The 27,500-nt window shown below is 43.6% G+C and overlaps 1 protein-coding gene across 4 annotated transcripts in view; it reads right to left on the bottom strand.

The window, feature by feature from the left end:
* Window positions 1–27,500, bottom strand: part of LOC147032320 (3 beta-hydroxysteroid dehydrogenase/Delta 5-->4-isomerase-like) — a 70,593-nt gene that overhangs the window by 12,999 nt on the left and 30,094 nt on the right. For 2 of the 4 annotated variants that reach the window (XM_085869826.1, XM_085869825.1), the window contains 2 exons: window positions 11,938–12,006; window positions 8,172–10,658 (listed from right to left, as the gene is read on the bottom strand). In XM_085869826.1, coding sequence (XP_085725952.1) covers window positions 9,053–10,645 — 1,593 coding nt within the window. In that variant the 5' untranslated portion in view covers window positions 10,646–10,658; window positions 11,938–12,006 and the 3' untranslated portion in view covers window positions 8,172–9,052. Of the gene's footprint in view, window positions 1–2,492; window positions 2,655–4,745; window positions 5,155–8,171; window positions 10,659–11,937; window positions 12,007–27,500 lie in introns of those variants that run through there. The other 2 variants (XM_085869827.1, XM_085869828.1) reach the window with 2 other exon arrangements.

Genomic DNA, 27,500 nt, shown 5'->3' with positions numbered 1-27,500 from the left:
GAAACTTCAAAGGAACATTTAACTTGTGTTTTGAGGTGGAAGGAGAATGAGAGGCGCATCGATTGTGGTCAGGAGATTTCCACACTCCTCAATGCTGACCAACTAAATAGAAACCGGTACTATGTGTCTGCTCTTATAGATGTTGTGGGATTTCTCGCATTGACTGCTTTAAAGCTGTGTAATTGACTGCTTTAAATGCGGACTTTGTGGTATCTTCAGACTGGTCATATTTGCTGTTGATAGTTTAACGTGATGATCGCAGGTCATAGCCTCCTGTATCTTATTTGAAAGTGCAGTTATTCCAGTGCCAACCTCCCCCGTTTAGTCATTGTATCTCTGATATATTAATTTTCTAACGCCAATTCTTGACAACACCTTGTATAAGTGCACCTGAATTGGTGCCAATTGTCTAATCATTGAATATCTGCATTGTGAATGTGCCAGTTTGTTGCGGCTCTCCTGCATTCGAATAATTTTAGGCCAAAAACATTGGAGCATATTAAATCTCGCTGAGATCAATTTGGTTAGTATGTGACGGCAACCTCAGTATATATGCATCAATGCTGCATGAATACAATAGCATACCGGGTTATCAAAAAATTAAATATTATAATTGTGCCCCCCCCCACCCAGTTCATATGTCCCCCTTAATACTGAGCCCTGGCGACGGGCCTGCCTATAGATCAGCTATATCGGTAAGTATTTGTTTCGAGTGAGGTTAATGGGTGATTAATTGTATGTGCGCTGTGAATTATTTTATCGTTAGGATTTTTACATTTTAAACTTCAACAACAATGACAATGCCCATCTTCGCTTCTTCACGATCGGCCTTTCCCACGGACATGCGTGTCAAGCACAGCCGTGGGCAGAGTCCAATGTGCCAGGCGGGGTTTCTTTGGACGTTGGAGTCTTGGATTTCACTCCAAATACAGGCATGACGCCCCTCTCAGCCAATCGGAGGGGTGCGAGCACGTCTGCCGCCTCTCGGCCAATGGGGAGCCAACGCAACATATTGCTGCTCGACTTCCCGGTCGAGGGGTGGAGACATGAGCACCCCCCCCCCCCCCGACCAATCTCGGACGTCCGGGATATCGTCCGACACGCCTGTCCAATGAGGAGGGGAATGACACGAGAGGGATCCCTCCCACCTGTCAAGAAAAAGGGATAATTGTGTGGGGGTGACCCGGGTGAGAGTCTTCCCGCCGTGAATCGCCTGCCTGCCTGCCTAGCTGACTTGCTTTGCCTGCGTCGTCGCCTGTTTTGCTGGTGGAGCGTGCCAGCGCCCGACACTACCCTCCGTACCTGGTGCTTGGAGCGGCATCGTGTTGCGGGTTGGAGTCCCACCGGGCCAGATCGTCGAGAACCGCATGAAGCGGAAAGGTCCAAGCCAGTCCCTTACCTCCAGCTCACCTTCCCTCCAATTCCTCTCAGAGGAGTAGATGATACATGCATACATACACTATGCTCCCTCCACTATAAATAGGAGGTGGTTCATTTGACTTGCAGAAATTTGTTGATAATTATTTTCAGGTAATTTTAATCTGGATCCATCCACAACTTTTTGAGATATCCTGCACACAAACAAACAGACAGAAGGGGTAAAAACATAACCTCCTTCACCTTCGGTGGTGGAGGTAAAAATTTAACTCTCAGAAGTTTTACAAATCATTCTAGAAATGCCAATTCTGTTTTATAGTACAAGTATAATGAAAACTATAGTCATTATAGATGTGGGATGATGGCATTGAAACGTACGTGTGTGTTTTTTGTTTGTGGGAAGAAATGTGTTGAATCTTGGTGGTTGTACACTGGGCGTGCATGGGAATATTCCACTAAGTTGAGATGACCGCCTCTTAAATTTTTACTTTTAAGTAAAAATGGGGAAACCTTATCATAATTTGACACTTGTCTGTTTCTTTGTTCTGTTTGGCTTCAATATACGCCTGCACTGCTCATCAGAATGTCTTGAAAAGTTGAGCTTGCACTGCATAACGCAAATAAAGTTGCCCCCCCCCCCACTCCCCTTGCCACTCCTGTAGGGAGTGTGTGTTTCTCTTGCTTCAGGATTGTCAAAAGGTTACCAAAACACGACTCATTCTGGACAGGCTTTTTGGGGAAAAATCATTTCTACAAGTAAAAATAACATTGCTTATTGATGTATGTATGCAACACCATTACATAATTCAACAGAAAAGCTTGCACATTTCACAAATAAACTTTCCATATATATATATATATATATATATATATATATATATATATATATATATATGTATATATAAAATATTCTCATTTTCCCTCTACATTTGTTAAAGGATAGTGAACAGTGAGCTTGTTAGCATGTCACTAGGTTCAAATTTAGGTTGAAGTACGAGTCTAACGAGAGAGTTGAGCAGTTGGAGATGAGAAAATGAAACAAAATAATTTAGATGAGTTTAACTTGCCAGTTAGAATACTTGGGAGATTAAAAACAGTTTCATGCAGAATCGAACCTTCCACATTGATGGAGTAAATCTTCTCATCACTTTCCTGACCCCAAACGTCTATGAGGGCAGCGCAATGTATGACTGCGTCCATGCCACGACACGCATCATGGACAGATGCCGGATCACGCACATCCCCCTGACACAAGTCCACCCGACACCACTCGTCTTCTGCATACGTTGAACAAATTAGAACAAAAAGTTCAAATTAGAACAAAATTAGTTCAAATTAGTACAAAAAAATAAAATGAATCAATATTGGTAGAAAATCCATTATTTCACCAACTTCATTTTCCTTCCAGTCAATATTCTCGCTGAAAGCCAGAATCACTACAAGCAACAATAAATAATTCATATGGCCATGGGAAGCTTTCAAAGTTAACATTAACAACTCAGAACTTTAAAATCGATTCTAAACATGCTACGTTGCTCAACACCAAAAGGCCAGCAGGTCATTCAAAATTAATTGAACAATTGTTGAGAGAATGATAAGAACATTTTTTTCAGTGAAACCAATGTTGCAATGACAGTGAATGATTATGCAAACTCAAACACATCGATAATTAGAAGGGCACTCGGTGGAGAGCATATCTCCGTCACGTAATGCCTGATCCACGAGAACATATCGGGCCCAATACATTTTTGAAATATCGTGCTAAACAGTACTATATCGTTTTTGGCCCTTTCTCTCAATGGTGACGCATCACTTAAAAATATCAGATTCGGATCTTCATCAAAATTGAATCAATTCTTCCTTGTCAAACATCCATGTCCACCAAGTTTCGTCCAAATCCGTACACACCTTTTTGAGATACCGTGCTACACATCGGTTTCGCCCTGTCTCTCAACGGTGAAGAATCGCATAAAAAAAATTATCAGATCCGGATCTTCACCAAAATTTAATCAATTCTTCCTTGTCAAACATCCATGTCCACCAAGTTTCGTCCAAATCCGTACACAACTTTTTGAGATACCGTGCTACACATCGGTTTCGCCCCATCTCTCAACGGTGAAGAATCACAAAAAAAATTTATCAGATCTGGATCTTCACCAAAATTTAATCAATTCTTCCTCGTTACACACCCAACATGTCCACCAAGTTTCATCTGGATCCGAGCATAACGTTTTGAGATATCCTGCACACAAACAAACAGTCATAGACTGGTACTTATGAAATCGTCAACTTGACCTCTGCCCTTGTCTAATAAAAGCTGTCTCTCGAGAAGGTAGCGACGCAAACCAGAAGTTTCTACGATGATTCTGTACCAAACCATCAAAAATCGAATGTTTTGGATGTTTGACCTCAGTGTGACCTTGATCTTTGACCGATTTTGACCAAAATCTAATCAGCACGAGCCATCACCCTCCTGAATCACGTGGTGTAATTTGACATTGGTAGCTTCTTCCGTTCTCGAGTTATCGTGCCTACAAACAAACAAACAAACAAACAAACAGAAACGGAAGGCATCAATATACTTACGAAATCTTTAGATTTCGTAAGTAACAAACAGACAGAAAGGGGTGAAAACATAACGTCCTTCACCTTTGGTGGCGGAGGTCATGAATGTAAAAAATAGGGAATCAACAAAAAGAAAGTATTTAAACCGATGGATCAAGGAAAGGCTCGTGAATAAAAGGCAAAACACAAGGGAAGCAAGAAAACAGCCGAGAAGACAGGAAAGAGGACCGAAGAGTCCTTTCAATTCATCGAATGTCTAATTCAATTTTTCACCAGGATCATCAGCCAGGTAATCTACCTCTCAAGCTCATAGGGATATGAAGGATTCCTTCAACATGGACTGCAGTTTCACGCAACACTTTCGAGTCAAAGACACAATCATTCGTACAACTTGTACAGAAACTCGTGCAACAAAGTGAGATACAAAGTGGATAGATCGAGATAGAGAAGCACAAAGCAAATCAAGGGTGAGAGAAAAAATCAATGAAATGAAGAGAGATAACGCAAAAATAATTAAAGCAAAAAAAATAGAAGAAAAAAAAAATAAAGATGGCAAAAGGTGACAATAAAATAAAGAGATAGAAACAATAGATGAAAACTACAGAAGAGGGGAAAAAAAAAAAACATTAGAGACATAAAAGCCCGTCCTGTGAAAAGTGGACGAAAAAATATATATATATATATATATATATATATATATATATATATATATATATATATATATATATATATATATATATATATATATATATATATATATGTGAGGTGGAGCAGTGATCGGGAGAGCGAGTTTGTGCGTGCACCGTTCAAGTCGAAGAGCGCCTCGGGTGCGCAGTGGACGTCCAGGTCCATGGCTCGCACGAGACGCACGACGTGGCCCTTTCCATCTGACGGACGCAGCAGCAGCAGCTCCCGCACAATGCGTGCCCCGAGGAAGCCCAAACCGCCCGTCACAAGCACGGACAGCGGCTGCAGCAGCTCGGAAAACATGCAGACGGACAAATGGATAGCGCTCAGGTGCGGACACAGGCTCGACAAAAGAAGCGCAGACAAACCGACTCGAATAAAAAAATTCAAGTTAGGAAAGATAGTGCGCAGACAAATACGAGAGAAAAGTGCTGCACGAATCAAAAGGCGAAGCTGCCGACCCAACTGAAAAACGGTTTGAATAACCGTTGCAAACCACGTGCGAGTCACAAACAAGCTCGCTGTGTTCCGACCCTACTTTTAGCTTGCTCACTTGCCATTGGACAATGGAAGTAAAAACACGCCTTTCGTTGCTGCCATTGGTCAATTATCTCAAAGACACGTTCACAACTACAGTTAATTACGGATAACGTTTCAACGCTGTTGTTCTTCACTACTGCAACACTACAGTTACAGCCTCTGCAACGTGTTTTATATATATATATATATATATATATATATATATATATATATATATATATATATATATATATATATATATATATATATATATATATATATATATATATGAAGGTTGCTCAAATTTGACATGGAGTTTCTTACAGTAAATGAAAATCAAAAGGCGCAGCAAAGTTGATGCATTTTTTTTTTCAAGGTATCTCCATACTACAAATATTACAAGTTGTAATGAGTTCTTTTTTTCAAGGTATCTCCATACTACAAATATTACAAGTTGTAATGAGTTCTTTTTTTTCAAGGTATCTCCATACTACAAATATTACAAGTTGTAATGAGTTCCTTGACCTCCCCCTCCCCTCCCCACACACCCTGACCCCCACCCTCTCGAAGTGGTAATTTAGGCATTGATGCCATTTCATGACACATGCTTTAACATCTTCATCTTTTGTTGTTCACCTCTGTCCACAGGATTTCAACTCTGCTGCCCACTCCCACCACCACATGGTCTCTCACATTTCCACGACTGAGCTTTACTCTCTACCCGCTGAGATCCTGTTCTCTCCATCTTCTCTTGCAAGTCTACTTCTTGTGCTGCGATGCGTGCATTTGTCGTCGTCTCACCTTTCCCACTTTGTCCCCGTTTTGTGTCGACTCATTGACTCCTGACATTCTGCACTTACATCAGCATAATACTGCACCTTCTAACTCATCACAAATATGCACCTGATTCTGATGTGGTTTGCCATAACTCGTCACAATACACCGAGTGGTTTGCCATTACCTTCCCAGAAGTACTTTGGCCAGGAATTTGGAATTTGGCCATGGTTCCGGCGATAGCTCGCTTACTCTTCGCGAAGAACACCTTGGTATCTTTAACGTCCACCAACTATTGCTGGCAGATGGGACGCCAGGTTTAACGTCCATCTAAATTCCAAAAGATGCATAAGTCTTCATCTTATGTAGAGTACCTTCAGAAAGTATTCACGACCCTTCAATTTTTCACATTTTGTTGTTACAGCCTGAATAAAATTTTAAAAAATTTGGCACCAATCGACACAAAATACCCCACTAATGACAAAGCAAAAACATGTTTTTAGAAATGTTTACAAATTGATAAAAAATGAAAAGCTGAAATGTCCTGCATCAATAAGTATTCAACCTCTTTACTATGACACTCCAAACTGAACTCAGATGCATCCAATTTGCTTTAATCACCTCTCGACAACTTGATTGGAGTCCACCTGTGGCCAATTCAATTGATTGGACATGATTTAGAAACAAACACACCTTTCTATATAAGGTCCCACAGTTAACAGTGCACGTCAGAGCAGAAGCTCTTCCATGATGTCCAAAGAACTGTCCGTAGAACTCCGAGATAGAATTGGGAGGAGGCATAAATCTGGAGAAGGGTATAAAACAATTTCGAGAGTGTTGAAAGTTTCCAAGACAACAGTGACCTTCATCATTAAGAAATGGAAAAAAATATGGAACTACCCACACTCTTCTTGAGTTGGCCGTCTGGGCAAACTGAGTAACTGGGCAAGAAGGACCTTTGTCAGGGAGGTAACCAAGAACCCAATGACCACTCTGACAGAACTACAGAGTTCCTTGGCTGAGATGGGCGAACCTGCCAGAAGGAAAACAATCTCTGCAGCACTTCACGAATCGAGGCTTGATTGGAGAGTGGCCAGACAGAAACCACTCCTGAGAAAAAGGCACATGACAGCATGCCTGGAGTTTGCAAAAAGGCACGTGAAAGATTGTGAGAGCATGAGGCAAAATATTCTGTGGTCTTATGAGGTGAAAACTGAACTCTTTGGCCTGAGTGCAAAGCACTACATATGGCGGAAACCGAGCACAGTTCATCACCCATCTAACAGCATCCCTACTGTGAAGCATGGTGGTGGCAGCATCATGCTATGGGGATGCTTTTCAGCGGTAGGGACTGGGAGACTTATAAAGATAGAGGGAACAATGAATGGAGCCAAATGCAGGCAAATCATTGAGGAGAACCTGCTTCAGAGTGCAAAAGACCTGAGCCTGTGGCAAAGATTTACATTCCAACAGGACAAAGATCCCAAGCATACAGCCAGAGCAACACTGGAATGGCTTCAGAACAAGAACGTTAAAGTCCTTGAGTGTCTCAGCCCAGGCCCGACTTGAATCCCATTGAGAATCAATGTGAAAGACTTGAAGATTGATGTTTGCCGACACTCCCCATCCAACTTGACAGAGCTTGAGCAAATCTGCAAGGAAGCATGGGAGAAAATCCCCAAATCCAGATGTGCAAAGCTGATACAGAAATTCCCTAGAACATTCGGAGCTGCAATCGCTACCAAAGGTGCTTCTACGAAGTATTGATTCAGGGGGTTCAACACTTATTGACGCAAGACATTTCAGCTTTTCATTTTCAATTAATTTGTAAAAATTTCTAAAAACATGTTTTCACTTTGTCATTATAGGGGATATTGTGCAGATCGGTGACCAAAATTTTTTTAAATTTTAACCTTTTCAAATTCAGGCTGTAACAACAAAACGTGAAAAAGTCAAAGGGTGTGAATACTTTCTGAAGGCATTATATGCATATGATTGACCCTTCCTTGCTGTATCGAGTTCCTTGACCCCCAAAAGGTTTCAACCTTTCAATGCATTTTATGCACAAAGTACAGCGAAGTTACCATGCGGCTCTCACCTCAACTTAGATTTTAACGTTTTTGCAAAAGTGGGGAATCATAAGAAGTGGATGAATCACCACAACATTGAATGCACTCCTGCATAAGTTGGATAGAATAATTTGAAAACTGGATGTTATCACACAAATTTTTTTTTTTTTAACTCCCAGAAGTTATACAAATCATTCTAAAATATGCCAATTCTCTGCTTTATAGTACAATGAAAACTATAGTTATCATAGATGTGTGATGAATGCATTGAAACATACGTGTGTGTTTTTTGTTTGTGGGAAGAAATGCATTGAAACTTGGTGGTTGTATACTGGGTGTGCATGAGAATATTCCACGAAGTTGGGATAACCGCCTCTTAATTAGGTTTTTACTTTTACGTAAAAATGTTCAACGTATGCAGCTCAACGTATTTCTTCAAACACACACTGATGAATCACCCTGCCAATGAAATTTCAGGATAGTTTAAACTGTAGCTGGGTTGTGATTAGAACCAACGCGAGACAGCTCAAAGATGAGTGTGTATATATTAGTCTAGAAGCCAAAATCTGTAGCTAGCCTAGAAAATAGGTTCGCTGCTGATTTCATGTTAGAATGGTGCAACTGGTGTTTTTGAAGAGTCTAGGCATGACCAAGTCTAGTTCCACTTGTTGCCAAGTCTGCATCTGAATATTATGGCCGCCATGACAGTAATCAAAATGGCCACCATCAGATTTAGTCTTTTTCTTACTGCAAATTGTACTAGCCAGAAATTTGTCATGATTGTGAAATACTATGTAATCTGACATGAGGAACACTATTTTGTGCTTTATTTTTTGTACTGGATCACAACTTTTCACATAATTGACAACTTAAAGACGAAATTGAAAATGCACATACGAGCAACAAATGTGAAAAAGAAAATGTTTAGCACTATTGATGGAGATGGGTTTACAGTCAGTCAAAGGTTATTTCAACAGCTGTCAGATTCTTTCTAACACAAAATTACGTTGCTTTGCAGAAGAGAAAAGTGTTGTGAGAACACCCAAGTACAATTTTCAGAGCTATTGATCGGGTTGTACACTGAACGGGTTCCTACAAAGGGCTTTGCATCCACATGCTTTCGTGCAAGGCAGTCCATTCCGTGTACATTTGCACCGTCGAGTTGAGCATGACCCACGGCATTTGCATGTCGTCAGTTCTACACAGTTAGCAGTAATAGGCTGTGCAGTCATGAGTCGCGGCTGAAATGTCTCGTTGCCATCTTTGACGGCCTGTTCCCACCCACAGTTCTCAGGTGCAGGTAGATGTGGTTCTTTTGAGCGTGTAGCCTGGTGAAGAGCAAGGCCAAGGCCCAGGTGTTTGGGGGTCAGTTTTTTGCCTCCTGAAGCCACATGAATAATGTCTTGGCAGATGCTCAGAACTTTGTTCTTGGTATCTGTCTCATCCGCTTCTTCATTGTCCATCTTGTCAGTGCTGTCACCACCACAAAGAAGCTTTACAAGCATGTACAGGGTTTCAGGTACAATTCGCTCTGCATTTTCTGTGTTCAGTCCACCGATAATGCTACGCCCTGGAGAGTGTTTTACGTCACTGTAAATCTTTATGCCCACTCTGAAGATCCAGCTAAGGATTTCGTTCTCATGATGAGGCAGACTGCACTGGGCCAATTCATCTTCTTCAGAACTTTCACCTTCTTCAGATAAATCATTCACGGCGGTTCTCATGGCAAACTTTGTCACAGTTGAGGACGCAACTATGAGGGGTTTTGTGACATCCAATGGCTGCACGAATGTCACCTTGTCACTACCAAAGTGAACCTCCACTTTCTGCTTGAAATTGTAGCTTTTGTAGGCTCCAGCCTCAATTCCAAAATCATTCAATAACAGCATGCTGTAGTGTTCCCAGATGTTTTTCAGGGTAAACACATGTCCCTTCTGCAGCTCTTTCTCAAGCTGGTTCATCACATTTCTGAAACAGATGCTTTCAGGAGACTGGTTTTTCTCTCCCCTCTCCTTTTTATACTTTCTGCGAAAAGAAACATAACACTTGAGGTGATATTTACTTTCAGCTGCCATCAAGTCTGAAACACCTGCAAACCTGTGACGCATGGTGGGGTCAAATTGGGCCAAACTAAGCATCCTGGATGATGTGTGATCAAATTCAACATTTGTCAGGACACTAGCTTTTCCAGGAATGTCAGTCTGGCAGAAAGCGCATTTTGACCAATCCATAGCGCTGTGCGCGGATCTTAGTGACTTTGGGACATGGTATTTCTCTGAGGAACCTGATGTTGTGGGTATCTCTTCTGTGTAAGTCACAGATTGTGGCTGAATCCTTGACTTCAGTCTGTCTATTTTTTGTGCGTGAGTAAAGTCACTATAGCAGAATTTGTGCCATTGAATCTTTTCGACGTGCTCTGGTATAGAATATTTTCTGATTCTTGAGAATGAGTCAACATATTTAGAGTCATTATATTTCTCTCTTTCTTTGCAACATTCAGCTACAGTTTTCACACCAACGATTGTAGTCTTTCGAAGTGGCGTTGACTTGCTAGTTTTTGAACTGTCCTGGCAAATAAAGCATTTATTCCAGTCTACATGCTCTTCTTCTTCTCGATCCCTTGAACCCCCTGTGAGAAATCTTGCGGCTTTCATTTTTCAGTTAGTCCTGGGTAACAGAAAACACACAGTTATGTAGTTTAGGTTCATTTTATAGTAAAGTTGTAAAATTCATTGATTGTAGTTTGTATAATTAATCAGACATTCTAATTCGAGCCTGAACATTTCTTTAAAAATAATATAGTGAAAAACAAGTCATATTATTTTTAGAAAATGGATGGAGCAATGTTTTTTTCTATACTCCCATCAGCTCAGGCATGCTCAAAAACATGGAAATCGACCCTAATTTTGTAATTTCATGTCAATTTGCGGCTGAAATATGACGAAAAGTGTATTTAATGGCGACCATTTTGTAAACTGTCATGGCGGCCATACTATCCATATCCAGAGTTGGCAACAAGTTGATTCACGTTTCTGTGTGTCTGGACAGTCAATTTACACCTGTTGCACTATTCTAACACGGAATCAGCAGGGTCGTACACTATTCTGCATTGGGCCTTCTGACTATATGTGCAGTAAATACATACACACAAGCAAATATAACCCGTCGCTACGCTGATGGGGTGGTATTAAGGAGGGGGTGGAGAGAGGGAGGGAAGGGAGAGAGAGTAAGAGAGGAGAGAGGTAGGGGAAACTAGGAAGGGAGGAAGGGGGGAGCGAGGTGGGGGGGGGGGGAGAGCTATGACTCACCAAACGTTGCTATACCACCAGAGGGAGGGATGCGAGGTGGGGGGGTGAGAGAAAGAGAGAGAAAGAGAGAGAAAGAGAGAGAAAGAGAGAGAAAGAGAGAGAAAGAGAGAGAAAGAGAGAGAAAGAGAGAGAAAGAGAGAGAAAGAGAGAGAAAGAGAGAGAAAGAGAGAGTAGAGAGAGAAAGGGAGAGAAAGGGAGAAAGAGAGAGGAAGAGAGGAAGAGAGGAAGAGATGAAGAGAGGAGGAGATGAAGAGATGAAGAGATGAAGAGATGAAGAGATGAAGAGATGAAGAGAGGAAGAGAGAGAGAGAGAGAGAGAGAGAGAGAGAGAGAGAGAGAGAGAGAGAGAGAGAGAGAGAGAGAGAGAGAGAGAGAGAGAGAGAGAGAGAGAGAGAGAGAGAGAGAGAGAGAGAGAGAGAGAGAGAGAGAGAGAGAGTGTCAAAGCCACCCAATGCTCGCCTGTTTATACATTTATCGTTTTTAAAAGACTTGTCTAATAATATTTTTTATAAAGCACTGCAGTGAAGTCTGATCCAAATAATTTTAAAGCAATATTTGTATTTGTATATTGTAATGAGTAAAAAATAGTGCGGTAGATAAAAACATTAGAAAGGAAATAACTTGCACCAAAAACTAACATTTTCACGCTGACGCTCACGATCACGCCGGGAGTATCCCAATAGCTCTCTGTTCTTCAAACAGGCGAGCTAAAAACCAAAAGAAGAGAGAAAGGTGAGGGGTGGAGGTGGGGTTAGTCAAGAGAACGATATCTTATGCTTAATGACCGAACACACACACAAAAACAAACTCATGTCAGAACAGCTGTACACACAACGACACAACAGAGTTTATAATGTAATCCGCTGGCACATCTGCAAAAACTTTGATGTCCCAGTTCCAGAAAATTTGTGGGAACATGAACCAAAAGTAATCACTGAAAACATGGAAGTACATACCACTCACGTACGAACTAATGATCCCATCGAGCGTGAACATCGAAAACAAAGCGATGCGACCAGATATCACACTTAGGTACAAAAAAAATGAGAAGGCATTGCTGATTGAAGTGTTAATAGCATTGAGTTTGGATCAAACAATGCAGAAATCAAGAAAATGACCAAACATCAAGACATCAAGAATGAAGTGAGAAGATCCTGGAAGCTGAAGAATGCCAAATTTGCACTAGTGATAGCAGGACCTGCAGGAATGATGTAATAATGACAAATAACCTCACAAAGATATAAAACATAGGGGCAGTACCCCTGGGCAAACTTTGGTACATCATGGGTGGTGAAGATGGTGGTCAAGTTTCATCGGAATTGCGTGTAGTTTCTCAGAAGAGAGCAAATGCGTATTTTGGGGGGCAAACCCCCTCTCCGCATAGTCCCTATGAGATGCCAATTTTTTTTAATGTCGTGAACAAACTTTGGTACATCATGGCTGGTGAAGATGGTGGTCAAGTTTCATCGGAATTGTGTGTATCGTTTAAGAAGAAAGCAAATACCTCTTTTGGGAGGTAACCCATCGCCTCCCCCCCACCCCCACCCCGGAAAACTCCCTCTGTAGACACCTTTCAGACCCCGTTTTTTATTTTATGCTATCACAGGTGACGAAGGTTGTGTTCAAATTTCATTGAAATCATATGTGTAATTTCTGAGAAGTTGCAAGTATTTGTGGATGGTTGGACGGACGATGCACCATCCTGTAAGCTCGTCGGAACTACTTTACAGGTGAGTTTAAAACCATCCCTGGGAATATTATAACAAACGAACTACATTTGGAAGCTGTCTGGGACTCAGCGATGATCCTGAAGAGAGCCCTCGGTACAAAACTTTGAGAACAGAAAACTTCACAGCTTGGTCCATGAATTGTGACCCCTAACTGAAATAATGGTGGATGCTTTGAGCCTGCCCTGGGAGGACTCCATTCCACATTCTGAAACCCACATATGTATATACCACATATGTATATTCCACATTCTGAAACCCACATATGTATATAATCAACGACACACACACACACACACACACACACACACACACACACACACACACACACACACACACACACACACACACACACACACACACACACACACACACACACACACACACACACACGGTATTTTTGAATTAAACGTTATTCAGAAAATTCCCTTTACCTTTTGATTTTCCGTGTGTGTGTATATATTTACATATATATATTTTATCTGATATATATATATATATATAGATGTATGTATACGAGATGTGTTCAAAAAGTACCCAACCTTCATTTTTCGTGCGTAAACAAATGAAGCTCGGGAGGCGTGGTTTGGTGCACGTATGTAGGCGATCCTAATCCGTATGCGTGAATATTTTCCCGCCTGCAGAAGCTGTCAGTCGCCGACAGACCGCCGATGAGTGAGGAAGTGTAAGTGAGCGCCGGCGGATTTTAGTTTTTGACAAAATGACGGAAAAACTTGAACAATGCTACTGCATCAAATTTTGTGTAAAGCTTGGCGATTCCCAAGTGGAAACGATCCGTAAGATTCAACAGGCCTTCGGGAACGAAGCAATGGGCACCACACAGATAAAAGAGTGGTACAACCCCTTCAAAGATGGTCACAAATCAGTGGAAAGTGAAGCACGTTCTGATAGGCCCTCAACATCCCGAAATGAGATCGTCATTGACCAAGTGAGGACCCTGCTGGTGCAGGATCATCGAATCACGATCAGAGAACTTGCAGACGAGGCGGGCGTCAGCATTGGATCCGTTCATTCCATTGTGACTGAGGATTTGGGCTTGAGGAGAATCTCAGCGAAGTTCGTGCCAAAGCTGCTAACGATCGAGCAGAAGCAACTCCGTTTGGAGATCACACAGGACATGCTGGAGACTGTGAACAGCGATCCCAACTTCTTCAATACAGTGATCACTGGCGATGAGACCACAGTGATCCGTCATTTTGTCAAAAACGAAAATCCGACGGCGCTCACTTACACTTCCTCACTCATTGGCGGTCTGTCGGCGACTGACAGCTTCTGCAGGCGGGAAAATATTCACGCATACGGATTAGGATCGCCTACATACGTGCACCAAACCACGCCTCCCTCGCTTCATTTGTTTACGCACGAAAAATTAAGGTTGGGTACTTTTTGAACACACCTCTTATACACATATATATATATATATATATATATATATATATATATATATATATATATATATATATATATATATATATATATATATAAATAATTCCAGCAATCTCTGTGTGTGTGTCTGGATGTGTGTCTGTCTGTCTGGGACCGCAGTTTCTCGATAACCACTGGTCCGATCATATTGAAACTTGCCAGGAATATTGCCGGGGCCACGCGGGTGTGCCTTTTCAAGGTTTGATATCAATCGGACGAGCGGTTCCCAAGTTACGGCATTTATCTGTCAACCAATGACAAGACATGGTGCTGACATCACGAATGATGTCACAATTAATGTTTATTTATTTATTTATTGTTTTTTTGCACGATTGACATCACAATTCTTCTTCTTCTTCGTTTGGTATGACATCACAATCGACACTGGGGACCTGAGTATGTGCCTTTTTAAGGTTTGATATCGTTCTTCATCCGTTTCAACTGTTTCCCAAGTGTTTTCCAAGGTTTGAAAGCTGTTTTTTCCCAAGGTTTAAATTAATTGGTCAAATTATTAATTAATTCCAAGGTTTGAATTTTCCCAAGGGAAACAGCTGTTTCCCAAGGGTTTGAAAGCTGTTTTTTCCCAACGTTTGAATTAATTGTTCAAATTATTAATCCCAAGGTTTGAATTTTCCCAAGGGTTTGAAAGCTGTTTTTTCCCAACGTTTGAATTAATTGTTCAAATGATTAATTAATCCCAAGGTTTGAATTTTCCCAAGGGAAAAAGCTGTTTCCCAACAGTTTGAAACCAGTTTTTTCCCAAGGTTTGAATTAATTGTTGTACTTGGTAGGCATTTGTGAATACATTTACAGAGAGAGGGGGCATCACAATTCAAGAGAGGGGGAGAGAGGAGGGGCGAGAGAGGAGGGGGCGAGAGAGGAGGGGTGAGAGTGGGGGTGAGAGAAGGGCGAGAGAGAGGGGCGAGAGAGGAGGGGAAGAGAGGAGGGGCGAGACTAAGTGGGAGAGAAGGGGGGCAAGAGAGGGGGGGAGAGAGAGGGGGGGTGAGAGAGAGGGGGGTGAGAGAGAGGGTCATCACAATTCTCCTTCTTTGTTTGATATGACGTCACAATTGACGCTGGGAACCTGAGTATGTTTCCCAGGTGTTTCCAAAGTTATGGCCATTCATGATACGGTTGGTCCGATCTAATTGAAACAATGCCCCAATACAGTCGTCGTTTAAGGCCCGGTCACACCTTGACGTTTTAGCCAGCGATGGCAACGTGTTAAAATGTATGTAAAACGCTGGCTTACGTTGAACTTTTGATGTTTTTTTTTTAAAGATTCGGACGTATTCATAGCGACTTGGTCTTATGTATAACGCATTGGTAACGGACACAGAACGTTTCGTTGTGTTATAGATAACTTATACCAACGAATGCTGAACCTGTTGTCGGCCTACACAACCGATGCCCAACGATAGTCTAACTTAGGCATAGCGCGTTGCACGCATCGCCGACGATGTCGTGACGTAGCCTATTAAAGGCTGACGCACAACGATTCGAATCATAACTGCCGTAGAAATGGAAGTGTCAACATCGCGGTCACACCTTGGCGATCTTGCCAGCGTATGCTGACCTAAGAAAAATGTGTCTAAAACGTTGGGGCACGTCAAATACGGTATGAGTAAGTTTGGTATACGTGAGTACAATGCTAAAGTACGCTATCATACGTCGTAGTAAGTAGAGTACGTCAAGAAATTTTAAACATGTTCAAAATTTTACGACATACTCGGCGTATGACACACGTTCCGCATGCGATGGGGATAAGTTTTACACACGATATGCGGACGCTTACACACGTCCACAAAGGCTACTTATAAGCTACTCATAAGTCGAAACACGTCGCGGTAATGTCTTTTTTACGCGAAACTTAGTTCTAACTTATGTTTGACGTGCTTTGAACCAATTGTTTACGTAGTCCCAACACACAGACGTATGTAGACGTATTCCAATGACGTCTTCCGGTCAACAAAAAAAAATAAATTAACGTGTTTCTACCTTACAACTGCCATATAAAGACGTGTTCCCAGCGGTTTTGGGAATTGGTATATAAAAATGCTGCTCATAAAAGGGGAACCCAACAGTGTTTTCGAGTTCTTTTTGAGTCGATGTCCATGTCAGCAGTAACAGTATTAGTATCAGTATCAGTATCAGTATCAGTATTAGTATTAGTATTAGTAGTAGTTTGTTCATGTTGGCAGTAGTAGGTGAGTGTGAGGGGGAGGGTGTGGGTTATGATGGATCGTCCTTGCGTTGAACGATTTAAATGATAAACTCAATGATTTAAATGGCTGCATCTCCACTATTGAAAGTAGACGTTTGCGCTCAACAATTGGATTTTTTTTACACTCAACGACTTTTAAACGGTACCACTCAGCTAGTTTCATTGTTTACAATGAACGATTTAAATTGCTGTCACTCGCCTTTGTTTTTTGACGCTGGGGTTTGGAAATTTGAAGCGTTTCTTCTGAACGTGTTAAAACGCTCAAACTCGACTATTTTAAATAGACGCTGCCGATGGACAATTGGAATCATAGCCAAGCTAGACATCGAAGTGTGAACATCCTCGTCATGCCGAAGAAAAGTTTGAAGAATGCTGCAAATAAGTGTCCTGGCCGTGGCCGTGGACGCTGACGCAAGGACGATCCATTATCCCGACGTCTTTCAGCCTATGAGTAACTTAAAAGTAACGTCTGTCGATGTGTGGCAACGATCGCGTAACGTGCCAACAACACGTTAATCATAGGTTAGAAATAAGTTTCGGGTACGCTAAACATTACCTCGGCGTGTCTCAACTTATGATTAACTTACAAGTAGCATGTGTTGACGTCTGTCAACGATCGCAGACTGTGCATACAACTTGTGGCCAGCGTAGCGGAACGTGTGAGTCATACGCCGGCATACGTCGTGAAATTTCAAGCATGAAAAAAATTTGAGGACAACCAAAAAGTACAACGTTTAAAGCCAACGTACAACGACGTATGGCAACGTACTACGACGTATGGCAGTGTTTTTCAGCGTGCTCTCAATGTTATCAAAACTTACCCATAACGTATTCAACGTGTGCCAGCGCTTTAGAAAAAAAATTCAAAAATCGGCATACGTTGGCTAAAACGTCAAGGTGTGACCGGGCCTTTACGAGAGCGAAGGAACGAAGCTGCACATACTGGCACGCACCTACGGGCCCACAGTCATGTATATACATATATATATATATATATATATATATATATATATATATATATATATATTGAGGAGAACAAGTATTTGATACACTGCCGATTTTGAAGGTTTTCCCACTTACAAAGCACGTAGAGGTCTGTAATTTTTTTATCATCGGTACACTTCAACTGTGAAAGACGGAATCTAAAACAAAAATCCTGAAAATCACATTGTATGATATTTAAATAATTAATTTGCATTTTAGTGCATGAAATAAGTACTGTATTTGATACATCAGTAAAACAGAACTTAATATTTGGTACAGAAACCTTTTTTTGCAATTACAAAGATCAGACGTTTCCTGTAGTTCTTAACCAGGTTTGCACAGACTGCAGCAGGGATTTTGGCCCACTCCTCCATACAGATCTTCTCCAGATCCTTCAGGTTTCGGGGCTGTCGCTGGGCAACACAGACTTTCAGCTCCCTCCAAAGATTTTATATTCGGTTTCGGTCTGGAGACTGGCGAGGCCACACCAGGACCTTGAGATGCTTCTTACAGAGCCACTTCTTTGTTGCCCTGGCTGTGTTTCGGGTCGTTGTCATGCTGGAAGACCCAGCCACGCCCCATCTTCAATGCTCTTGTTGAGAGAATGAGGTTGTTGGCCAAGATCTCGCGATACATAGCCCCATCCATCCTCCCCTCAATACAGTGCAGTCGTCCTGTCCCCTTTGCACAAAAGCATCCCCAAAGAATGGTGTTTCCACCTCCATGCTTCACGGTTGGGATGGTGTTCTTGGGGTTGTACTCATCCTTCTTCTTCCTCCAAACACGGCGAGTGGAGTTTAAACCAAAAAGCTCTATTTTGGTCTCATCAGACCACATGACCTTCTCCCATTCCTCCTCTGGATCATCCCGATGGTCATTGGCGAACTTCAGACAGGCCTGGACATGTGCTGGCTTTAGCAGAGGGACCTCACGTGCGCTGCAGGATTTTAATCCATGACGGCGTAGTGTGTTACTTATGGTTTTCTTTGATACTATGGTCCCAGCTCTCTTCAGGTCATTGACCAGGTCCTGCCGTGTAGTTCTGGGTTGATCCCTCACCTTTCTCATGATAATTGAGGCTCCACGAGGTGAGATCTTGCATGGAGCCCCAGACCAAGGGAGATTGACTGTTATCTTGAACTTCTTCCATTTTCTAATAATTGCGCCAATAGTTGTTGCGTTCTCACCAAGCTGCTTGCCTATTGTCCTGTAGCCCATCCCAGCCTTGTGCAAGTCTACAATTTTGTCCCTGATGTCCTTAGACAGCTCTCTGGTCTTGCCCATTGTGGAGAGGTTGGAGTCTGATTGATTGAGTGTGGACAGCTGTCTTTATGCAGATAACGAGTTCAAACAGGTGCAGTTAATACAGGTAAGAGTGGAGAATGGGAGGGCTTCTTAAACACAAAACTAACAGGTCTGTGAGAGCCGGAATTCTTACTGGTTGGAAGGTGATCAAATACTTATTTCATGCAATAAAATGCAAATCAATTATTTTAAAATCATACAATGTGATTTTCAGGATTTTTGTTTTAGATTCCGTCTTTCACAGTTGAAGTGTACCGATGATAAAAATTACAGACCTCTACGTGCTTTGTAAGTGGGAAAACCTGCAAAATCGGCTCAGGCCTGAGGAATCACTCATCGCACCATGCAGACCACATTCACTCCACACACTCAGGCCCGCTGGCCCTCATTCACTCATCAAGTACATTTTCCATTCCATTTCTCAACTCACATCGCTGAACTCTGCCATTCTTCTCTACTGCATCCCCTAACTACCTCGTGCTCCCTCGTCATCCCTTCACGAGTAGCACATTCCGTTTAACACTAAGTATCTAAAGCCGCTGTCACACCTTGACGATTTAGCCAGCGTATGCCGATTTAAGAAAAAATTGTCAAAAACGCTGCCACACGTCGAATACGTTATGGGTACGTTTTGTATACGTAAAGAGCACGCTGAAAATCACTGCCATACGTCCTCGTACGCTGGCTTTAAACGTTGTACTTTTGGGTTGTCCTCAAATTTTTGCATACTTGAAATGTTACGACGTATGCCGGCGTATGACTCACACGTTCCGCTACACTGGCCATAAGTTGTAGGCACGTTATGCGATCGTTGACACACGTCGACACACGTTACTTGTAAGTTACTCATAAGTCGAAACACGTCGAGGTAATGTTTAGCGTACCCGAAACTTATTTCTAACCTATGAGTAACGTTTTGTAAGCACGCCACACGAACGTTGTTCACACTTCGCAACACGTTATTGAAAGTTCCTCATACGTCGAAACATGTAAAAGTAATGTTTAGGGTACCCGTGACATTTATAACATATGAGTAACGTGCTTGGGAATTATTTGTAAAGCATGTCCTGCGCACAAATACGTATCTAGACGTATTTGACGTCTTCAGGACGACCACAAAACTTACTGAACGCGTTTCTACCTTACAGATACCGTGTAATGGCGTATTGGCAGCGATTAGGGGAATTGGTATATAAAAAGGGGCTTCGCAGGAGGAACGCGTCTTTTTTTTTAGACTTCGTGGTGAGTACATGTCCATGTCATTCCGAGAGATCGAGGATACGGCAAGGCTGAGACGACAATACCTACCTGTCCTCGAACATCAACATGACCTCATCGAGTTGACACTGCACCAGTTGCGTGCCAATAGAGCCAGGAGAAGAAGACATGAACGGAGAAGGAACTGGGTCAGACCATGGATCGGGAGGCGACGCCATTACGGCATATTTGACCAGCTCATGGTGGAACTCCGGAACGAGGACCATGCATCCTTCATCAACTTCCTGCGAATGCCCCCAGCGATGTTCGACGAGCTGCGAGCCAGAGTGGGTCCAAGAATAACTAAGCAGTACACCTTCTACAGGGATCCGCTTGAGCCTGGCATGAGGCTGGCACTGAGCCTGCTGCTGTTGGTGCCATGACTGCAGTGAGGGGGAAGCGATTTAACTCGTTTAATGAAAACGATCTCAATTGCCGAGCACCAGCGTCCAAAAACAATAGGCGAGTGACACATTTATTAAAAGTGAAGTTGCAGCCTATGAATAGAAAACCTCACGTAATCGACGATACGCTGCCACACTATGCATACGTTAGACTATCGTTGGGCATAGGTTGTGGACGCCTAAAACACGCTAATCAATCGTTGGTATAACTTATCTATAAGTTATCGAAGCGTTCTGTGTTCATTACTAGTACATTATGCATTTGTCCAAGTCGTTTTGAATACTTTAAAAACTGGAACAAAAAAATAGTTCATCGTGGGAATGAGAAAAAAAAATAGCTGAAAAGAACATCGAACAATGGTGCAAAGTAGTCTCCAATTCGTGGACGCAACGAGGATCCATCATCACCCACACCCTCCCCATCACGCTCACCTACTACAACTACTGACATGGACCTACTACGAATACTACTACTACTACTACTACTACTACTGACACGCTCACCTAATACTACTACTACTACTGATACTACTGACATTGACATCTACTCAACATGGAGTCTGGAACACTGACAGGTTCCTCTTGTGAAGCCCATTTGTATATACCAATTCCCCTAAACGCTGCCAATACGCCATTATACGGTAGATGTAAGTTAGAAACACGTTCAGTAAGTTCTGTGGTCGTCCGGAAGACGTCAATCAAATTCGTCTAAATACGACAATGTGCGTTTGAGATACGTTACAAATAGGTTCAAAGCACGTTACTCATAGGTTAAAAATTAAGTTTTGGGTATGCTAAACATTACCTCGACATGTTTCGACTTATGAGTAACTTACAAGTAACGTGTGTCTGATGTGTGACAACGATCGCGGAGCGTGCAGAGAACTTATGCCAGCGTATGCAGAAATTGTGAGCCGTAATTTCTGTACGTCGTAAAATTTTCAGCATGCTTTAAATTTCAAGACGTACGAGATGCACCACGGAATATGACAGCGTACTTCATTGTTTTTCGGCGTGCTCCTAACGCATACACAACTTACCCAGACCGTATTTGACGTCTGCCAGCGTTTTAGACACATTTTTCAAAGGTCGGCATACGCTGGCTAAATCGTCAAGGTGTGACTGCGATGTTGACACTTCCAATTTTCAGGCGGTTATGATTTAAATCGGCGTGCGGCAGCTTTTTGACCTACTACGAGAATGCCATGAGTCCGTCGGCGATACGTGTAGCGCGCTATGCCTAAGTTAAACTATCGTTGGGAATAAGTTGTGAACGCCGACAACAGGCTAAGCATTCGTTGGTATAAGCTATCTTTAAGACAACGAAACGTTCTGTGCCCGTTACCAATATGTTATGCATATGACCAACACGTTATGAATACGACCAAAACTTAAAAAAAAAAATCTCAAAACTTCAGCGTACGCCAACGATTTACATACATTTTTATACGTTGCCATTGCTGGCTAAAACGTCAAGGTGTGACAGCGCCTTTAGCTACGTCCCCACTACACATGCACAGTCTGTCTCTGTCCTCAAAATAATTTTCCATCCTAAATCTATCCTAAAATCCCTCTACCTAATCCATTCCACGGGCTCCATGAGGACTTATCCCTGCCCCATGGAGCCAGTCTAACTAAGCTAACCCTTCCCCCTGACTAGTTCCATCCTGTGCCCCAGGCAGGGGGGTCTTCCACCCCTTGCCCAGGGAATCCTGTTTACCCGAAACGGCGAGGCTTGCTTTGCTTTTTTTTTTTCCTTTTCCCATACGCACCAGCGTGGCAACTCGCAACCTGCGCTCTTTCCCCGTGACGTCATGGCAGCTGTTCTCGTTTCTCGCACCTCGTCCCTTCTCGGACGGTAACATCCGGCAGGGATTTCCCCTCCTGCCGGATTCCAACCATGCAGCTACGACGTCACCCTGCGCATCCCAAGCAAGCCTCACGTTTCGAGGGGTTCCCCATGCGATAACATATGATCTGCTCGTCGGAGCTTCACACACACGCTCGCCTGGAGAACCCGTCCGTTCCAAATTCACTTATCCAGCCTACCTTCTGTCAGTCCGCGGGATCGGCTAACATCCACCGCGAATCTCGTGCTCGCTGCCGTGCAAACCCAGCATGGTCCTAAAACAGCTACGGCCGCTACTCGGCCCTTGTCCCTCGTCTGACGCAGTCTTCGTCGACATTCAACCCACGCACTCCTGCGTGTCACGACACTTACACACCACATCATGACACTCTCACACGGAGACGCGGCTGCGCCTTCCCGCATACCAATCGCCATTTCTCAATCATACACCGTTCTCTCACATACACGGTTTTTCTCACACACAGTGTTTCATCCACACACGGTGTTTCTTTCACACAGACCTTTTCACTCACACACACGGTTTTCCTTACACACGGCCTTTCACTAAGGCACTCCTTTTCACCCATGCACACCATATTACTCACGCTCGGTGTTTCCTTTACACACGCCGTCTCTTTCACACACAGCCTTTCACCCACGCTATGCGTGCATTGCAGCACGCATTTTGCCACACTCGTATACACACACACACACACACACACACACACACACACACACACACACACACACACACACACACACACACACACACACACACACACACACACACGGACATTCATGCTGGGGATTCACGCCACCACAAGGGGTCCCAGGGCCTCCATAACCCCCAAGCTCCGCGTGCACCCGTTCGCAGCACTCGCCTCTCCGAACTCGCACGGCTCGACCGGACCCACTTGGTCGCGATCCGCTTCAAGGGGGCATATTCCCTCCCCTCGTTCCTGAAGGAGGCTATCCGGCTGCTTGCACTGGGTCATGACATTCCACCAGCTCTCCCTGATTGTCCCTCGTTAACTCCGTGCGTGTGTGTTCGTCTTTAGTTTCTTTTACTTCACCCTCCATCTCCTGTGTCTCTGTTATTCCTTTTAATTCCTGCGTCTCCCTTTGTGTCTCTGTTAATTCCGTCTCCTCGTTCATTACCTCCGTTTCTTCCTGAATCTTCATCTCTGTTTCCTCCTTCGTTTTATTTAATTTAGTCTCAACTCGGTCTATCTCCCGTGTCTCTGGCAATACTTCTATTTCCTTTGGTGTCTCTGTTATTTCCCTCGTCTACATTTTTATTTGTGTCTCCTTTATCAGGGTTTGCCCTAAGGCCAAAAAAAAAAATGTTGCATTGGCATAACGGGTCACTGAAAAATAGGGTAGGTCGGTCGGGATCTTTTTTTTTTTTTTTTCCTAATAAATCCCTCCCAAAATCTCCCCCGGCTCGAGTACCACCCTTTTTGTCGGCGGGTTCTGTCCGAAACACTTCCGGGTTTTTGCGATCGCGATCGCAATCAACAAGATACTTGAAAACGATAGCAAAACAACAAAAATAGCAATAAAATAGGGTCGGAAAAATTTTCCGATAGCAAAAAAACAAAAAAAAACGTAGGGTCGGCGGAATTTTTAGGGTCGGGCGGGTTACGCCAATGCAACATTTTTTTTTTTTGGCCTAATTGTTGTTTCATCCGACGAGTAGTGTCAATCAAGTCCCACACCACTAACATTACTCCCTGTGGTGATATCACACGTCCCATATTATTGTGCTGTTCTACTTCCTGGCTCCTTTTGAGCCGTTCTTCCTCTCCGAGCTTTTTGAGTTCTTTGTTATCTTTCCGGAGTTTTTCCATCTCTGTTGACTCAAATTTTGCTCTCTCCTTGAGTTGGTTAATTTCAAACTCGTTTTCTTTGCGTTTTCTCTCCCACTGTTCCTCATGTTTTTCATTCTCCAATCTGATCGTTTCTTCCAATTGGCTTATCTCCTTTTCCTGTTTCATTCTTTGTTCTTTCACCATCTCCTCGTACTCCAACCTTGCCTTTCCCTTTTGTTGTTCAGTTTCAAATTCATTTTCTTTTTGTTTCTTAGCCCAGTGTCTCTCTTGTTCTTCCTTCTCAAATCTCATCGTTTCCTTCAATTGGTTTACCTCCCTTTCCTGCTTCATTCCTTGTTCCTTCACTACTCTTTCTTGTTCCTCATTCTTTAATCTGGCCTTGGCTTCCAGCTGTTCGATCTGCACAGTGTAGTTCCTTAACGTTTCATTCTCCGTTCTCTTTCTTTCCTCCCTTAACATCCCTAGCTCGTTTTGTAATTTCCTCTCTCTCTGCTTTGGTGTTCCCAAATCTCAGAAGCTTTTGCTCCTAATTTCTTCCTCATCTCCGCACCTCTTTCACATTCTTCCTTCCTCATTTCATCCATTCTCTTGCTCATCTCCTTTAGTTGGTGAATTTTCAATTCATGTTCTTTTTGTTTTCTACCCCACTGCCTCTCTTGTTCCTCCTTCTCCAATCTCATCGTTCCCTTCATTTCGTCGATTTCCTTTTCCTGTTTCATTCCTTGTTCTTCTTGTTTCTTATCCCACTGTCTCTCTTGTTCTTCTTGCTCCAATCTCATCGCTTCCTTCAATTGGTCAATCTTTCTTCCCTGCTCCATTTCCTGCTCCATTTTCTGCCCCATTTCCTCCAATATTTTATTGTATCCCAGCCGTTCCTGTTCACATTTTCTGTCTTCCAACTTTGTTTTCCATTTTTCTTCCAAGTTCTTTCTATCCCGGGAATTACTAATTTGTTCCTCCTCTATTCTTTTCTTCAGTTTCCTCTTCTCTTGTTCCAGATTTTTCTCTCCTTTTTATCGTTTCTTCTAGGCTTTCTCTTTCACAAATGCCTATTCTTATCTCTCGCTTCAGTTGTTCCAACTCTAAATTGTGTTTCCGTTTTTCCTCTTCTAGCTTTTTTTCCCATTCTTTCTCCAGTTGTGCCTGAAGTTTTCCAATGTCCGCCTGCCTCTCCTGCCATGACCACGTGGTTTGAACCGGTGGCTGGGAGCCCACGCCTTGTATTATGCCGTTCGTTGTGCTATTAAGAGCAGCCCACTCCATGTTGCGCTAAGGTGCGGCCGCGCCGCTATTTTGCGACTTCGAGTTCGTTTGCCGGAAAAGTTCATGCTCAGTATATGAGGGTGAGCGCCCCCACTGACCACAATTGGTGGTGGGGTGATAATAAAAAGAACCGTCCTGGGGCATGGTTTCTACATTAAAACACATTCCTAATCCACCCTGCCCCTGTTCGCCTTGAACTGCCATTTAATTTAAAAGCTCGCAATTTAGGGGAACATGGAGGGTTGCTTCGCACACCCTTGGTCCAGTTCCATTAATTTTAGTTTGGAGACGGGAGAGTTTGTATCCCACTCCGAGACAACAGTGTTGTAGATTTCCACCCGCCAGCGTGCGGGCGGCTGCGTCTAGATAATAGCGGCTGCACTCGCCCACTGACGTAGCAATCCAGTCGCAGCTTTCGGAACAATGCCGAAATCCCGCTACGGGTGTGTTTTTAATGCACACCACAGCCGAGTCAACATTCTAGCCGCGCTTCAAGGTCCGATCGCCGAATGGTCGATTTACCTAATTAATCGCGCGGGCAGACTACCGAGAGATTGTACCTCGACGGGGCTTGCTTGGAAATGAGCCGCTTAAGCAGCTTGCTTCATTTTGGGATAACCGAGCGGGGTATTATCGCGAAAGCCCCGTTGGATCCAATTCTATTATCGGCTATTAAAAAGCCAGCTATTATTTCGAATGCAATACGGCAGTTCAATTTGAAGGAAAAAGGACGCGACGAACGGGTTAACATTCACACAAGGACATTTATTTATAGAACGACACATATGCAATCATGTATGCAACCAATGCAGAGATATACAAGCATGCAATGAATGGGGGTTGGGACAAGACGTGAGCAAGACAAAGACTACAGCTGTATATTTATTATGTACAGTCACTTGCACTTAACACCAGTTCTACCTCAGGACATGGCGCCACAACGCTCATGCAAAGAAACAAGGAAAAACCCCAGGAAAGACGAGGGGTAGACTGGACCTCTTGGGTCTTTATATTCACGGAGCTGTGAAGACCGCAGAAGCTCCGAGAGGCTGGGATGGTTACCTTCACCTTCGTGGTGCCTCGCTGGGGCGACCCGCGACGTCCCGTCCTCACAGCAGCTGGCGTGACCACGGTTTGGCCCAGGCCTCGTCGCGCGGCCCGGTCGATCGGGCCTAGCCGACGACGCCTCAGAGGAACGAACGGGCCTTTGCTCTTTCAGAGTTGATGCTCTCTCTAAGAGCCCGCTCGTTCCTCCGCGTCTGCTCGGACTGTCCGGGGCGTGATCACCTCGGACCGTTTGCCGCTGGTTGGCGACTCCTCTCCGGCTGCGCTTCAGTGTCCCACAGCTCGGCACGGCAGGCTGCGCTCCAGGCTCCCGTCTCCTCCGCTCTCTCCAGCTCCTCACCGACTGCAGACTCCAGACTGATCCAGCTCCCAACGCGGCTCCACACAACACACAACTCCACACAACTCCTGCTTGGCATCTCTGCGCGCCTTTATATGGGATCCGTGAGGCGAGGTTTGATCTCCGATACCTCACTTCTGACCCCCCGCTGGCTCCGCCCCCTTCGATCTCCTGATCCAATTTCGATGCGAAGCTCAGAGAGAGCGGACGTGGGTGACATCAACGACCCTGGTTCCAACGAAGGAGAGCAGACGTGGGTGAAATCAACAACCCTGGTGCCAACGAAGGAGAGTGGACGTGGGTGATTCGCTGTCGCTGGCGCAAAGATGGCGGCGTAATGGAGATGACGGTAAGGCGTTGCTGTTCGTTGTTGCGTAGGTTGTGAGGGGATGTCGTGGTGGTCGTTGTGGAGATGGTTCATGAGAGCGATGTTGGTGGTGGAGGTGGTTGTTGTGGAGATGGTTGATGAGAGCAATGTTGGTGGTGGAGGTGGTTGTTGTGAAGC

Source organism: Eptatretus burgeri, chromosome 2 (assembly GCF_056783735.1).
Source record: "Eptatretus burgeri isolate ZD-2024b chromosome 2, Ebu_testis_v1, whole genome shotgun sequence".
Lineage (NCBI taxonomy): Eukaryota > Metazoa > Chordata > Myxini > Myxiniformes > Myxinidae > Eptatretus > Eptatretus burgeri.
Note: the sequence above shows the minus strand (reverse complement) of the source record. Positions and strands in the feature narration are given on the sequence as shown.